Source organism: Mustelus asterias, chromosome 12 (genome assembly GCF_964213995.1).
Source record: "Mustelus asterias chromosome 12, sMusAst1.hap1.1, whole genome shotgun sequence".
Classification (NCBI taxonomy): domain Eukaryota; kingdom Metazoa; phylum Chordata; class Chondrichthyes; order Carcharhiniformes; family Triakidae; genus Mustelus; species Mustelus asterias.
This window is the reverse complement of record NC_135812.1, coordinates 71,019,147-71,035,346: the sequence shown is the minus strand read 5'-3', so window position 1 is coordinate 71,035,346 and position 16,200 is coordinate 71,019,147. Positions and strand designations below refer to the sequence as shown.

The window sequence follows — 16,200 nt, the reverse complement described above, 5'->3', positions numbered from 1 at the left end:
CGCGCTTCATACATAAATAATTACTTAATAGTGCAGTGACTTGTACAAAGAAACATCGAACAATGTAATGGCTGCTGAAGAGCTGTACTATCTTTCGAGATTAAGTGATTTGGCATATTCAATATTGTGAATACCAATGGGATGATCTATAAAGCTTATCTAAGTAATTTGGTGTTAGACATTTTCAACAAATTCAAAAGTTAAAGCATCTTCATTCGGACACAATTATCTTGAATTTAATAAGATTCACTATTTCACATATAGTTTAAAATATGAAAAAATTATTAGCCAGTAAATACATGGGTTAAATCTTCACCTCTTGAACAATCCTTTTACTTTATATACATCTACCTATCTTTCCAGTTTTGCTTCTTCCAAGATTCATGGGCCCTTGCACTCCCCAACAGTTGGCAGACCAACCATTCTTGATCTTGTTTCTGATGCTACATGGACAACAAGCAGAATGGTGGCTTAATGACTTACTTTTCTCACCCATTTTTTACAGCAAAGGATTCAGATCTTGCCTGAACTAGCAATTCAAGTGATCGTGATTATGGCAGCAAACTCCAATTATCCCACCAGCATCAGATTGTTCTATTTTAACTTTGGTTACATTTCAATCTTCGTTTGTTCCTATTTACGGCCTTAATACCACAAATGTGATTTTGAAATAGCTTCCATGTCTGCAGCCTTTGACAGGGTTAGCTACATCATCCTCCTCCAGTGCCTCCCCACTTTTGTCCAGTTGGGCAGGACTCCACTCATCCATTCTAATCTGTCTATAGGCAGAGTATCACTTGCAATGACAACTCTTCCTGCACCCACGCCATTATATGTGGTGTCCTACAAGGATCTATCCTCAGTTCCTTCCTATTCCTCATCTATACACTGCCCCAAGGTGACGCCATCTGAAAACACAGCATTAGTTCTCACTTGTACACTGATGATGCCCGGCTCTACCTCACCACCAGCTCTGGTAACTCTTGCATGCTGATTAATTATTTGACTGCCTGTCTGACATCCAGTACAGAAATCTCCTCCAATTAAATACTGGGAAGACCAAAGCTGTTGCTTTGGTGCCCACTACAAACTCAGTTCCCAAATAATTTCATCTCTCTTCCTAGCAACTCAGACACTATTTTCAGCCCTAGTGTCATATTGGACTCCAAAATGGGCTTCCAACTGCATATTCATGCCATCACTAAATCAGTTCACTTCCACGAAAATAACAATGCTTGACTCTGCTCCCGCCTCAACTCATTTGCTGAAACCTCATCCCTGCCCTTTTCCCCTCCAGATTTGACTATTCCAATATCCTTCTAGCTGGTCTCCCCCATTCTACTGAACTTGAAATCATCCAAGACTTTGCTGTCCATGTCCTTACTTTCACGAAATCCAGTTCAGCCACCTGCCTGGTAAGCTGCATTGGGTTGGTTCCTGGTCAAGCAACGCCTCAATTTTAAAATTCCATCCTTGTTTCCAAATCCCTCCAGAATCACATCCCTTTCTCTATAATCTCCTTCAGTTCTACAATCCTGAGATATTTGCACTCATCTAATTCAGGCTACTTCAGTATTTGACATTGCTTCATAATTTCAGCTCCCCAGGCCCTTATTTCTTGATTTTCCTCTCTAAAATGCTCAGCCCCTCTTTCCCCCTTGATCCTCCTTAAAATCCATCACTTTGACTAAGCTTTTGGCCATCTGCTCCAATATCACCACAGGTAGCTCATTTTGCTTTCCAATGTACCTGTGAAGCATCTTAGTTTGTTTTATTACACTAAAGACATAAATACAAGTTAATGTGTAAACCGCTGAGGATTATAACAAACATATTATGCCACTTCATTGGTATCAAACAGAAAAGGTTTTTCTTTGGTTATCCATGTGAGCCATGAATCTAGACAGGCTATTCAACCCTGGGACGTCACAGGTAAGTCCATTGGATAACAATATTGATTGGGGAAACTGGTTGATGAAATCACCTAATTCAGCTGACCTAGAACTGAGCATGGGACCCGACTTGTCTATGCAGCTCAGCTACCCTGTGAATAAAAGCCACTAAACTGTTGGAAGTGGAGAAAAATGGACTTCGTAGATACGTAAATACCATGAAATATATTTTGTGTCCATTCATATTTTGAATATTCGTAACCCCGACTACATAGACATCATAATTAAACAAGGTTTTTATTCCGCAGTTTGATTTTTAGCAACAGTTACCAGGTCCCAATAGCCCAGAACAGATATGCACTTTTTTTTTCTCCTCCTCTTAAATAAACAGTTTGCAGCAATGTGTTTTTCTTCTTTTCATTTGAAATATAGCCTGCAAAACCAAGCCAGGAATAGCCAATGTCAACACAAAGTAACAAATAAGCAAAGAAAGCAAATAAGCAGTAGGTAAGTGCAGCGCTGGTCAAATTAATAGCTGTTCATTTAGGTCAGGTAACGGCTCAGTTACATTGGCTTCTTGCCCAAAACATGCAAACCCGAAGCATTTGATCACTACACATTAATAAAAATTGATTAAATTCATCAGGAATCTGTTAAAATATGAAAATCTGCAGGTGTAAAGTAGATTTATCTGGATTTAAACAGACTGAAGTAAACTTTTAACCACTCCATTGGTTATTTAAAAAAACATAACTACATTCATTTTCACTGAACATAAAATTAAATTTACGTACGAAAACAGTTGTGATTCCAAAGCTTCTGAAATATAAAATGGAGTGATCTGAAATGATAGTAACCCCATTTTCATCTGCAGAAATGAAATACACCCAGAAATATCCTAATTCCACATATGAACAAAATACTGCATATTTACTAACAACTGCATTAGGTAGGTCATTAAAGGCTAGCTGCCAGATGTAGGAAATGGGTCCACACCTTTGTTTCCTTTATGTAATATACAATCTTTTGTAACTGGTGTACAGTAAGCACTTGCCATGCTGCCGTCACACTGGTCTGCTCAAGTCTGTAAGTATCTGATGGAGAACGTCAGATGTGCGTGGCTAGCTGTGGCCCTTCCCGTCTCTCCCTTTCCCAGTGAGCACTGAGGTAGTTGAGCAGGAGGAACAGCCTCTTGTGAGGGGAGTCACTTATTAAATTTGTTCAGTTTCTTTTAATTTATTCCTGTGTTTTAAGGCTTCCTGTTTCTCAGTGCTACAATTTACAGTCACTCTTACAGGTCCCCTAAACCCATAACGAGTCAACACATTCTGAAGTTCTAGATGTTAAGTTAGACTTGTCCATTTGGCACCTTGCATTTGATAGAAATTAAGCATCTTTTCCCATTCCCCAGTCTTTAGTTTTGGCTGTTGTGCACACTTGCAGCCACAGCTGGGGTTTCCACTTTGACAGCAACAAGTATACTTTCTCCATCTTCCGTTTTGATACGTTTAATCTCTGGCTGCTCTCCTTGGTCTCCATTTTGGCGTTTTGTGGGAAGGGATGCTGATGCGGAGGCATGGGTTGCCAACATGTGTAATGGGCTTGCAGCAGCTGCAGGAAACAGAACAGAATGTTTATAGGCCTCTTTAACGAGTCAATTCCTCTTAGGTTTGCCTTGATAGTTCCCCACAATTATTAAAAGGGTCCTTTTAAATACTTGAGTGGAAAAGTTCTAATTTAATTTGATGCCCATATTCAGTTAAATACATTTTCATTGGAGGACAATTTACAATAGTAATGTTCTTCAATGATTCACACACTGTTAGGCAATCAAGAGACAGATGTCGCCACTATTTACCAATTTCAGAAGAAATACCTTTTACCTAAAAAAAAGGGACTGGATTTTGGAGTTATAACAATAAAAGGACTAACCAAGTTTTGGAGTTTGTCAACTTCATTGTCAAACTTACGAAATATTTTACAATAACAGAAAAGAGCAGATAAAATTCTGCAACCACTTTGATAACTGCAGTCACTAAGTCATGATAGCTTCAGATGCAAGACATCATGAAATCTCTTCAACTGAACCAGGTAGTCGTCTTGTACCTTTGACTGCCACGGGTGATTAGATTGGCAGTATGTAGATGAGAAACAGCTGGCTCGAAGGATAGATGCTTGGTCATGCGAGGGGAAATGGTGCCAAGTCGAGACGACAAGCCATTTGTCGGTGATTTCTGCCATCTGATATTAAGAAATGTCTGAGCATATTGGATGCAGCAAAAGCTATGGGTCTCAACAACATCCCAGTTTTAGTGCTAAGGATGTTCTTGAGAAGTATCCATGCCTCTAGCCAAAGTATTTCAGTGCACTGGCACCTACCTGACAAGGTGGAAAATTGCTCAGCTGTCTCCTCACCACAAAAGGAAAAACAAATGAGGAGTCTATCAACTGCAAAGCGATGAAGGTATTACAAATATGCTGCATTTGGCTTGTCATCAAAATCCTGAATGTAGGTAAGTAATTGTAACTTTAGTTGGAGAAAGTCAAAAAGTATGGGAGAGAAACCTCAGAAGAAATATTTTTTTCAAATGCCTTGACACTTGAGACAAAAGTAAAAGAGAAGGTTGAGGAATGCTTACACATGTCTTTGCCCAACATCCAAAAAAGTAGTCAAAATGGGATAGAACAAAATGTGGGAGGCAATATTACCCAGTGCCAACTGGCACCTCATCTACACAGTAAGAAGTCTCACAACACCAGGTTAAAGTCCAACAGGTTTATTTGGTAGCAAATACCATAAGCTTTCGGAGCACTGCTCCTTCGTCAGATGGAGTGGAAATGTGCTCTCAAACAGTGCAAACAGACAAAATCAAGTTGCAGAATACTGATTAGAAGGCGAATCCTACAGCCAGCCAGGTCTTAAAGGTACAGACAATGTGGGTGGAGGGAACATTAAACACAGGTTAAAGAGATGTGTATTGTCTCCAGACAGAACAGCTAGTGAGATTCTGCAAGCCCAGGAGGCAAGCTGTGGGGGTTACTGATAATGTGACATAAATCCAACATCCCGGTTTAGGCCGTCCTCATGTGTGCGGAACTTGGCTATCAGTTTCTGCTCAGCGACTCTGCGCTGTCGTGTGTCGCGAAGGCCGCCTTGGAGAACGCTTACCTGAAGATTCAAGGCTGAATGCCCGTGACTGCTGAAGTGCTCCCCCACAGGAAGAGAACAGTCTTGCCTGGTGATTGTCGAGCGGTGTTCATTCATCCGTTGTCGTAGCGTCTGCATGGTTTCCCCAATGTACCATGCCTCGGGACATCCTTTCCTTTCAGGTAAGTGTTCTCCAAGGCGGCCTTCACGACACACGACAGCTCAGAGTCGCTGAGCAGAAACTGATAGCCAAGTTCCACACACATGAGGACGGCCTAAACCGGGATGTTGGATCTATGTCACATTATCAGTAACCCCCACAGCTTGCCTCCTGGGCTTGCAGAATCTCACTAGCTGTTCTGTCTGGAGACAATACACATCTCTTTAACCTGTGTTTGTAATGTTCCCTCCACCCACATTGTCTGTACCTTTAAGACCTGGCTGGCTGTAGGATTCACATTCTAATCAGTATTCTGCAACTTGATTTTGTCTGTTTGCACTGTTTGAGAGCACATTTCCACTCCATCTGACGAAGGAGCAGTGCTCCGAAAGCTTATGGTATTTGCTACCAAATAAACCTGTTGGACTTTAACCTGGTGTTGTGAGACTTCTTACTGTGTTCACCCCAGTCCAACGGCGGCATCTCCACATCATGACCTCATCTACACACAGGTAAACTGAATGTATCAATACAAAAATCTGCAATTGTTCATTCTTAGTCGACAGTCTTTGAACAACAAATAATGGAGATAAGTGATATGTTTGTTGTATTGTCATTGACATGTCAGTGCATTCTGCCACAAGATCTTTAAGTCATCATTAATATCTAGCCTTTTATGAATTCACAAAGTGAGGTGTTTTTAAAAAATATCTACTGCTCTACAAATATTTTGATGAAGTGTGCACAATTATGACATTTTATTGGTTTATATTTTGTGACAGAACACCTCTCCCTATAATTAACCCAAGGTGAAGTGGTTAAACCAAACCTCTTCAGTCTGATACATGCATGGCTTTTGTCCAGCAAATCTAATCACCAGGTTACTTTGCTTTGTTATGCTACATTAAACTCGGATTTTTTTATGTACTAAGTGAGCTCTATTTAATTTTTTTCATTTCCATAAAAAAATCCCCCTACAAGAGATTTAACGCTGCAGTCCTGTTCATCTGATTGAAGACAAATCATTCACATCTGTCTCATCATCTGGTGGAAGTTAAATAGTAGATAATGCAAGCATACTGTAACTATTAGGCCAGTACTCAGTGGACAAAGCTCAGAGTTGAACAAAATAATTTAGTGTCAATGGTGATCAACACATGCAACTAATATCTGTTGATGTCTTTTAACCGGGTATTCAATTCCCCTGGGAGATGTTTTCAAAACAGGTTTGTCTTGGGTCAGGGACAGCACGTATCTCTGAATCAAAAGCTATTGCATATACCTAGGCTTCAGTGTTGTACAGAGGAAGTACTGCGCCATTCCACCGTGCCAGTTTTCAGAGGAGATGTTAAACCAAGGCCCCATCTCACCTCTCAGATAGATGTAAAAGATCCTATGGCAATGTTTGAAAAGGGAGTTCATTCTGAGCCCATTTCTCTCTCAACCAACAAGAGATTATCTGGTAAATTATCCCATTACTGTTTGTGGGCGCATGCTGTGTGTTTTATAACTAACTATGCCTGAAAAACAATAAAGGGAAACAGATAGGGATAAATATTTCCGCCACTTCAGGACTCTAGAAAGAGGGGACATGGTCTTGCCAACGCCGGCATCTCCACATCATGACTAAAAATTAGAGCCAGACCTTTCAGGAATTACATTAAGAAACATTTCTACACATAAAGAGTGGTAGAAGTTTGGAGCTCTCTTCTGTAAATGGCAATTGATGGAAGAACAATTGTAGATTTTAATTCCAGGATTGATAGATTTTTATCATCCAAAGCACTTAAGGGCTTTGCAACAAGGATGGGTTAACGGAGTTATAAGTTGCAGATCAGCCATGATTTAATTGAATGGTAGATCAGATTCAAGAGACGAAATGTCATGCTACTATTCCTAAGTTATTACATCAGCTGGTGAATACCTTGGGACATCCTAAGGTGTGAAATGCCCTAAAACCTCAACTGTTGGTCTGTACTTATATTCAATATTTAAAGAAACATGGTTAATAGTCAAACTTACAAAAGCACAAAAATATATTACCAGTGTTAGCTTGTCCTTGTGTTGCTGAAGAGATGGGCACCACATGCGTTCCATTCTGTGCAACTGGTTTAAGGGGTAACTGGTGCTGGCCCAAAGGAGCCTGTTGTAGTATAGTAACTGTCTGTATGGGTGTACCCTGTGAAGTCTGAATGAAGCGACTAGCAGTGCCTATTGAAGCTGGTGCAATTGCAGGAATAGGCTCCACTTTGACTGTCAAACAGAAGAGAAGAAAAAGTGTCACACATCAAACTGCATCACTTAGTTCAAAATTGCACTTAACATCTCATTGATTATAAAACGGTCTCCTCATTTCTTTTCCAATAGAATATTAGAAACTAATTGCATTCCTTGATATGTTTTGCTTTTTGTCCTCTTCTTTCTTGAAAAAATATTTAAGAAACATGCAAACATTTTTGTAATAAACCACAGAAATGCAAATGTTAATCTACGCAGGTTCCAGTTTTATTATTATTTGGGCGGGAACATCCAGAATGCAAATATAAGAAAACGTTTTACTACAACTCAAATATTTTCACTACGGGGATTATTGCACGAGATGAAATGTTACACATTTAAGTTTTGAAATGTGCAGCTTTCAAAATTTAATGTAACCTTCTACCCTGCATTCAATACCAATTTTATCCTTCTTCGATATCTTGTCCCAAATCCAACTGATAGTACTTTTGCATGTAGGTTTGATTAGTTTGACCAGCAGAATGAGGGGATGAAACATCATATTTGGCAATGATCTTGCCTGAATACACAGCAATAATTTGGCACATTAGATCAAGGTGCAGCGTTTGAAAATCCTAACTCCTGTTACCTTTCACTTCTTTATGTTCTCCATTTTCTGGCCGTTCCATTTTAGCCTGGCTGACCATAGCCTGTGTCACAACCGCCTGGTTTGCTACAGTGTAGCTGTTTGCTGCCAGATTAGCCATAGTAACAGCTACAGTGGGTATCTGATGAACCACATGAACAGTTTGCAACATGGATTGCTGGGACGTTGGTGTAACAGGTGTGGCCACAGTATACGCGACAGGTTTGATGGACTGTGAAATTTGCCGTTGGACGGCAATTAAAACTGGCTGAGTGGACAGAGGTGATCCTGAGAATAAGAAAGAAAATTGGAAAGCAATTAACCTTCCTGTACGTGTCTACTACTAAAGTTGTAAACATGACAAAAATATATTCATGGATGACACTCCACCTCCCCATTACTACAAAAAGAATTCAAAGTTTTCAACAATTACATGACAAGTTTGAAAATGAACCATCTAGAAGAAATCATATCCTCACTCTATAAAACATTAGATTTGGCTAAAAGTACTCGCAAATAGACTTATGCTAATTTTCTTATAGAAGCCACTTTTGAAGTGGTCCTCAATTACATTGGCTTAAGCTCACTTGTTAGACTACTCAACACTTATTTAATGATCAAAGCTGCATTATTGACATTATCCTCAAACCAGTTCATAACGGAACCTTATTCAGTGTCTTTATAATATTCACGTGGAGCCTGCATGTTGAAAGCTCTGTTATTGCTTAGACAGAGGGGAGACATGTTTAGTCAAATGTGCTTATTTATAATAGGCTCTTTTAAAAAACTCAAATACACTGAGGAAATACCTGAATTATATCACTGTCAAGAATGCATTGAGAAACTTCGATGTGGAATAGAAAAAAGACAAAGTAAATCCTCATCAGATTTCATTTTCCCCAACTGTACCAATGTGAACCATGGCACAGAGCACATTGCAAACAGAGTGGGAAGTTGAGAAACTTGAGTGGAATTGGAATTATCTAGCAAGTTTGTGATTAGTTCACACAGAAATTTAATCTTAATATTTAAAATTTAACTGTCAACTGATTCATAATTTTTAAAGTTAAAAGCCAACCAGATGTAAGCAGCTGCCTGAATGAGGGCAATTACTGAGAACTGAAGAGTTGACTGAACAGTTGTAACCTGCGTATGGCTCAATCGACATATAAAAGTAGAGGGTCTAAGGCACAAGAGTGCAACATTAACTGAATGCATTGTGTAGTGGGGAAGCTAGCATGCACTTTCAGCAGGTAATTACGAAGGGAAATTGAATTCCCTTTATTTCAAAGGGAATTAAGTATATAAATAGGAAAGTCATGCTATAACTAGACAAGACACTAGTTAGAGCACACCTGTAATACCGTGAACAGTTTTGGTCCCCTTATCTAAGAAAAGATGTAGACATTGGGGGTAGTCCAGAAAGGGTTCACTAGGTTGACCTGGATAAGGAGGGATTTTCTTATGTGGTGAGGTTAGGAAGATTGAGCCTGTACACATTGGAGTTTAGAAGGAGAGGTGGCCTTATTGAGACATACAGGATTCTCAGGGAGCTTGACAGGGCAAATGCTGAGAGGTTGTTTCCCCTTGCAGGAGAGTCTAGGACCAGAGGGCATAATCTCAGAGATGAGGAAGAATTTCTTCTCTCAGAGGATACTGAATCTGTGGAATTCTTTACTGCAGAGGCTGTTGTTAAGTATATTCAAAGCTGAGACAGACAGATTTTTAATCAGTAACGGAATGAAGGGTTATGGGGATAAGGCGAGAAAATGGAGCTGAAGATTATATCAGATCAGTCATGATCTTATTGAATGGGGGAGCAGACTCAATGGGCCAATTGGCCTATTTCTGCTCATCATTATGGAGGTATGAGGAGTGACTTGGCTGAAGTAGATTGGAAAACTAGATTAAAAGATAAGAAGGCTGATAAACACTTAAAAGAAACAATAGTGAATGTACATTCTCAAGGATTAAATTTCACCACAAAAAAATTGGTATAGTGATGGCTAACAGGTAGTTTTAGTTTAAAAGCAGTCGACAATGTTGCCAAAAAAGTTAGTAAACCTGAGGATTGCAAAGGTTTTAAAAATTAGCAAAGGGTGACCAAGAAATTGATAAACAAGGAGGAAAGAGTAAACTAGCAAGAAATATGAAAACAAATTGCAAGAACTTTTACAAATTTACACAAAAAGAGATTAGCAAAAATGAATGTGGCCCCCTTAAGAGGCAGAAACAGGAGAAATAAAGGAAATGGCAGGGACACTGAACAAATATTTTGCGCAGATCTTCACATTGGAGGACACAAGGAATATACCAGAAATTCTGGTGAACCGAGGGGCTAACAAGAATTTTAAAGTAATTAATATTAAAGGAAAAGTACGGAGGAAAAAAAGCATCAAATCCGGTGGACCCAATAGTTTACATCGTTGGCTACAGAGATGATGGATGCACAGCTTTTGAACTTCCAGCATTCCCTAGAACAGCTGTGAATGGAAGGTAGCAAATATAACCCTGCCATTCAAGAAAAGGAATGAGAAAATATGAGAGGCTAGTTAGCCTGACTCATTAGTAGTAAGGAAAGTGCTAGAAACTTTTCCTAAGGATATGGTAACAGAGCACTCGTTGATAAGTGTGTTAGTTTATTGAGGATGCAAACGAGTAGAGCAATTAAGAAGAATCAAGTGAATGTATTATATTTGGATTTAAACACAATAATTAGACAGAGTCATTCAACACAGTTTTATGAAAGGAAATACCGGTTGATAAATGTATTAGTTTCTTGATGATGCAACTAGTAGGGCAGTTAAGAAGGATAGAGTGAATGTAATATATTTGGATTTTTATAAGATATTCGATAAGATGCTACACGAGGTTCTTACACAAGGTTAGGGCTCATGAGACTGAAAGTATATTAGCACAGATTGGGAATCAATTACAGAACAGAAAACAGTATAGGAATAAATGGATCATTTTCAGAACAGGAAAAAAACCCAGATCAGGCAATATATTAGCGCAGATTGGGAATTGATTATAGAACAGAAAACAAAGACCTAATGGATCATTTTTAGGATGGCAGGGTGAAGTGCCACAAGGATCAGCTATTTACAATCTATATCAATGACATAGATGAGGGGACTGAGTGTAATATATACAAAAGCAAAATATTGTGGATGCTGGAAATCTAAAATAAAAACAGGAGAGGCTGTAAATATCCAGCAGGTAAAACAGGGTTTTATTTTGGGTTGATAATCTTTTGCGTTTTTCTAGCATTTTCTGTGTTTCTAATATATACAAGTTTGCTGATGATTCAAAGCGAGCTGGGAAAGTAAGCTGCGAGGGGAATACAAAGGTGTTGTCAAGGGACATTGACTGTTTGTGATCAGACAATAATGTGGGAAGTGTGAAATTATCCATTTTGAGGGGAAGGGAAAAGGCAGATTTTTTTTTTTAAAAGTGAGGGACTTGCAAAAGATGGTATTCAAAGGGATTTGGGGGGGGTTCTTGTACATCAACCACAGAAAATTAACAAGCAGGAACTAAAAAAAGTTAAGGTGATAGTATAGTAGGCTTTATAGGAAATAGAAAGAGTAGGCCATTCAGTCCCTCAATCCTGTTCAGCCATTCAACTAGATCATTGCTGATCTTCTACCTCAATACGATTTTCCCATACTATCCCCATATCCAAATACTTATTGCAAGGTAATTGGAATATAATAATGTTATTGCAATTATATAGGTGTATAACTATTATAAAATTATGATTATGTAATTAAAAAAAGTTTGGTCTTCTTACCCAAGGAAGAATATACTTGTGAGGCTGTGCAATGAGCATTTATTATGTTGGTTTCTGGGATGAGAGGACTATCCTATGAGGAAAGACTGAATAGAGTTTGCCCATCTGCTCTGGAGTTTAGAATAATGAAATGTGACTATGAGAGCTCGACAAGATAAGATCCTGAAAGACTGCTTTCTCTAATTGGACAGTCTAGCACTAGGAGTCATAGTCTCAGAATAAGGTCATTTAAGAGAGATGAAATCTCTTAACTCAGAGGGGGAGGTGTGGCTGTGGAATCTTTAAAGTTCTCCACCACAGAGTACTATTGATGCTCAGTGAATTAATAAGTTCAAGAGTGACATTGACAAACTTTTGAGTACTAAAGGAATTTGGGGTGCAAGATGGTGGTGGAATGCCATTGTCACTGCACTAGTGATCCAGAGGCCCTAGTTAATGCTCTGGGTACATGGGTTCAAATCCCAAAGGTGGAATTTAAATTCAATGAACAAAATCCGAAATTGAAAACTAGTCTCAGTAATAGCAATCATAAAAGCCAATCAGGTTCATTAATGCCCTTTGGCCTACACGTGTGACTCCAGAACCACAATATATGGTTGACCCTTAAAGGCCCTCAGAGATGGCCTAGCAAGCCAATGGCAATTAGGCATGGGTAATAATGGCAACATCGCATGAAAGGATAAAAGAAAAAGGAATGCGAGGGTGGAAAAGTGCAGTTGATGTAGAAGTTCAGCCATGATCTTACTAAATGATGGAGCAGATTTGATAGGACACAAGGCCCACTCCTGCACCTATTTCTTATATCTCACCAATCAATGAATCAATTTGATCATACTTAGTTCCACCAAATTGAGTATCTCCCAGAATTGAACATATTGGCCAGAATGTAAGATGAGCTATCTTTTTCCATTACAGTTTGATCAGGCTTTGATGGCTTTTAAGTTAACTGCATCTCTCCAACTTTATCATAGAATCCCTACAGTGCAAAAGGGGGCAATTCGGCCCATTGAGTCTGCACCGACCACAATCCCACCCAGGCCCTACTCCCGTAACCCCATATGTTTACCCTGCTAATCCCCTTACACTATGGTCAATTTAGCAATGGCCAATCCACCTAACCCGCACATCTTTGGAAGTCCAAAGAGGAAACCGGAGCACCCGGAGGAAACCCACGCTTAGGAAGATGATCATGCTAAAATCAAAGGTGAACGTGAGATCCGCCCAAAGTAAAAGGGACAACAACATCTGTCCGAGTGAATTTAATTCTGCAAACCATTATCAAATAATCAACTATATTTCAAGGCATTTTAGACTGTACATTAGCTCAATAATAGTATGGAAATGTAGCAGCATTGTGCAGTGCTGACTTGCCCATCTATTATCAACAAAGTATTTATATAAAATGTAATAATTTTTCATCAATAGCCCCCCAAAAGTGATTATTTATGGAGTACGATAGCAACTTCAGAAAAAGTATGACAAAGAGTGTGATAAAGAGTACCCCTAACTAACCCCTCTATGCCATCCTCAAAATGGCAGAAGAAGCTATAGACCCATAGGCTTCTGGAGCCAGGTTTCCTCAAAAGCTACAGAACAGGGAGGTGTGGACAATCACTTATCAAGGAGAGGGGTATAGTAGATTAGGAGTGATGAAAGGATATCTTGACTCAATCTTTCCTCAATACCTCAATACCTAAATTTGCTGTGGTGTCATTTTGAACACTTTTTTCTCTTATGTTCATGACATTTAGACCAGAGGTTTTCAAACTGGGGTTCATGGTAGGATCCCACAGTAACTGTGAATATCATTTACCATAAATATAGTGTCTAGAAAATGCTGCACTCTCTTTTTTGGTAAGTAAACTTATCGCCATTTTGTTTATGCTGCTGTTTAGCTAATAGAACTCAAGTTCTGGAATGGCAGGATTCTTTCCCTTTGGGCAGCTTAACCCACAGAGAAGTATGAAAACCACGGATCTGAATCACTTGTGGCCACGCTCCACTTTTGAAATAGTGGAGTGGTCAGTTAGTACTATTTCCGCAACTTGCACACTGTGAATACTGACAATTATTGCAGGTTAAGCTTTGTTGAAATATTTTCTAACTGATCTAACTTAGCCTTGCTCACCTTTTTCTGCGTGGGTGATTAATATATTATCCTTCCTCTAACAAAGGCCTTGTATGCTTTCCACTCTGTACCAAGAGAGGAGGTGCATTTTTCATTAATTGTGAAATACTTTTTCATAAACTCTATATATTTGGTGTTTTATATAACGGCACACTGATGTGTCATTAATAAATTCCAGGGTTTGCCAAGATTACTGAAAATTTGACCACTTTTAAAGATTGCTTACCAAGTAAGGTACAGTCATCATTCATTCAATAAATTTCCCAACTAACTACTGGCATTTAAAACATTCTAAATATCTAATGATTTACAATCAAACATCTGTTCCTATGAGAGTATGCTATCCTTATTCAATTCCCCATTCTTACACATTATCTATAATTATCCATAAAGACTCAAAGTATTTAGCCCCATCAGAAAAATAAATATCTACATACTCAATGCATCAGTTAGGATGGGTTCTGGCCCAAGCCAGATACCCCTCACACCAACAAAAACGTAAACATACAGAACACCCCATACTATTTACTAATATTTAACCATGTACTGGAATCTACGGTGATCAAATGTTGCAAGTTGGAGAAATGTCCAGAGATCCACCAAGGACCAATTAAACACTAGTCTCCACAAATGACTAATGGCAGCAACGCCACATAAATTAAGCCCCCTATTAAGCCTCATATTTACCTACAGATCAAGTAAAACCCAAGTGATGTTCAAGGTGATCCCACTTTTAAAAAATTAATTCAGGGAATGTGGGTGTTGTTAGTTAGGCAGGCCAGCATTTATTGCCCATCCCAGTTGTTCTCGAGGTGCTGCTTAGCTGCCTTCTTGTAGGTGCACCCAGAGTACTGTTTGGGAGGGAGTTCCAGGATTTTGACTCGGCGACAGTGAAGGAACAGTGACATATTTCCTAGTCAGGGTGATGAGTGACTTGCAGGGGAATTTCCAGGAGGCGGTGTTCTCATGTGTCTGCTGCCCTTGTCCTTCTATATGGTAACAATCATGAGTGTAGAAGTTGCTGCCTAAGGAGCTTTGATGGTGAGTTCCTGCAGCGCATTTGTGGATGGTACACATTGCTGCCACTGTGCGTCAGTAGAGGAGGGAGTAAATGTTGGTGGATGGGGCGCCAATCAAGCAGACTTTGTCCTGGATGTTGTTGAGCTTCTTGAGTGCTGTTAGAGATGCACTCATCCAAGCAAGTGGAGAGTATTCCACTGCACTCTTGACTTATGTCTTGTAAATAGTGGACAAGCTTTGGGGAGCCAGGTTACTTGCCACAGGATTCCTAACATCTGACCTGCACGATGGCTAGTCCAATTCAGTGTAGTGGGGGATTCAGCAATGATAATGTCATCAAATGTCAAGTGGCGATGGTTAAATTCTCTCTTATTTGTGATGTTGTTTGTGATTGCCTGGCACTTGTGTGGCGCGAATGTTGCTTGCCACTTGTCAGCTCAAGCCTGGATATTGTCTGGGTCTCACTGAATTTGGACATGGGCTACTTCAGTTTGAGGATTGTGCAATCATCAGTGATGAACAGCCCCACTTCTGACCTTATGATAGAAGGAAGATCACTGATGAAGCAGCTGAAGGCAATTGTGCTTGGACAAATATAAAGTCCAAATGCAAAGTTGTGCTGGTAGAAAACCAGGGAGCATTCAATAAAGCCATTCACCATTTAACATGTGCCTCAAAAGCAAGTCCAATTAATTATTTCTTCAGTAACAGTGAATAAACATGTAGGAATACTGATCAGATGACAACATAATGACTACCCCAACAAATTAAATGTCCACAGGAAGAGAAAGTAGCCATTGCAAAGAACTTTATGATAGGGGAGCCCTCCTACCTGTTAAGCATAAAGACTCAATTACCTGAATTGCATTCAGAATAAGACAAGTAAAAGTCACCCCATATTATGTCAGCCATTATCTCATTGAATGGCAGAACTCTCGAGGGCTGAATGCTCCTGTTCCTGATTCCAAATGCCAAGAATTATTTCATCTGACTCCCTGCCTTGCGTCTCTCGAGTCGTCTTCATAAGTGCATACGGACACAAAAAATAGTTGTCCATACAACCCTCAAAAGCCTGCTCCAACAAAACCAGGGTTGATCGTCAACATCAACTCCACCAATCCACCTTATGCCCAAATCCCTCAATTCCTTTACTGCACTGCTCCTTAAGACGTTTCTCCCAGTGTAACCTCAAAGTG

The 16,200-nt window shown here is 39.5% G+C and overlaps 1 protein-coding gene across 2 annotated transcripts in view; it reads right to left on the bottom strand.

The window, feature by feature from the left end:
* The window catches only part of foxk2b (forkhead box K2b), a 106,224-nt gene that overhangs the window by 14,471 nt on the left and 75,553 nt on the right, over positions 1-16,200 (bottom strand). Inside the window, exons 7-9 of one of the 2 annotated variants that reach the window (XR_013499154.1) lie at positions 8,067-8,351; positions 7,244-7,453; positions 2,889-3,503 (exon numbers count right to left, since the gene is read on the bottom strand). Coding sequence is in view for 1 of the 2 variants with exons in the window: in XM_078225423.1 (XP_078081549.1) it covers positions 3,307-3,503; positions 7,244-7,453; positions 8,067-8,351 (692 nt within the window). In the remaining variant the exon portion in view is untranslated. Of the gene's footprint in view, positions 1-2,102; positions 3,504-7,243; positions 7,454-8,066; positions 8,352-16,200 lie in introns of those variants that run through there. The other variant, XM_078225423.1, reaches the window with a different exon arrangement.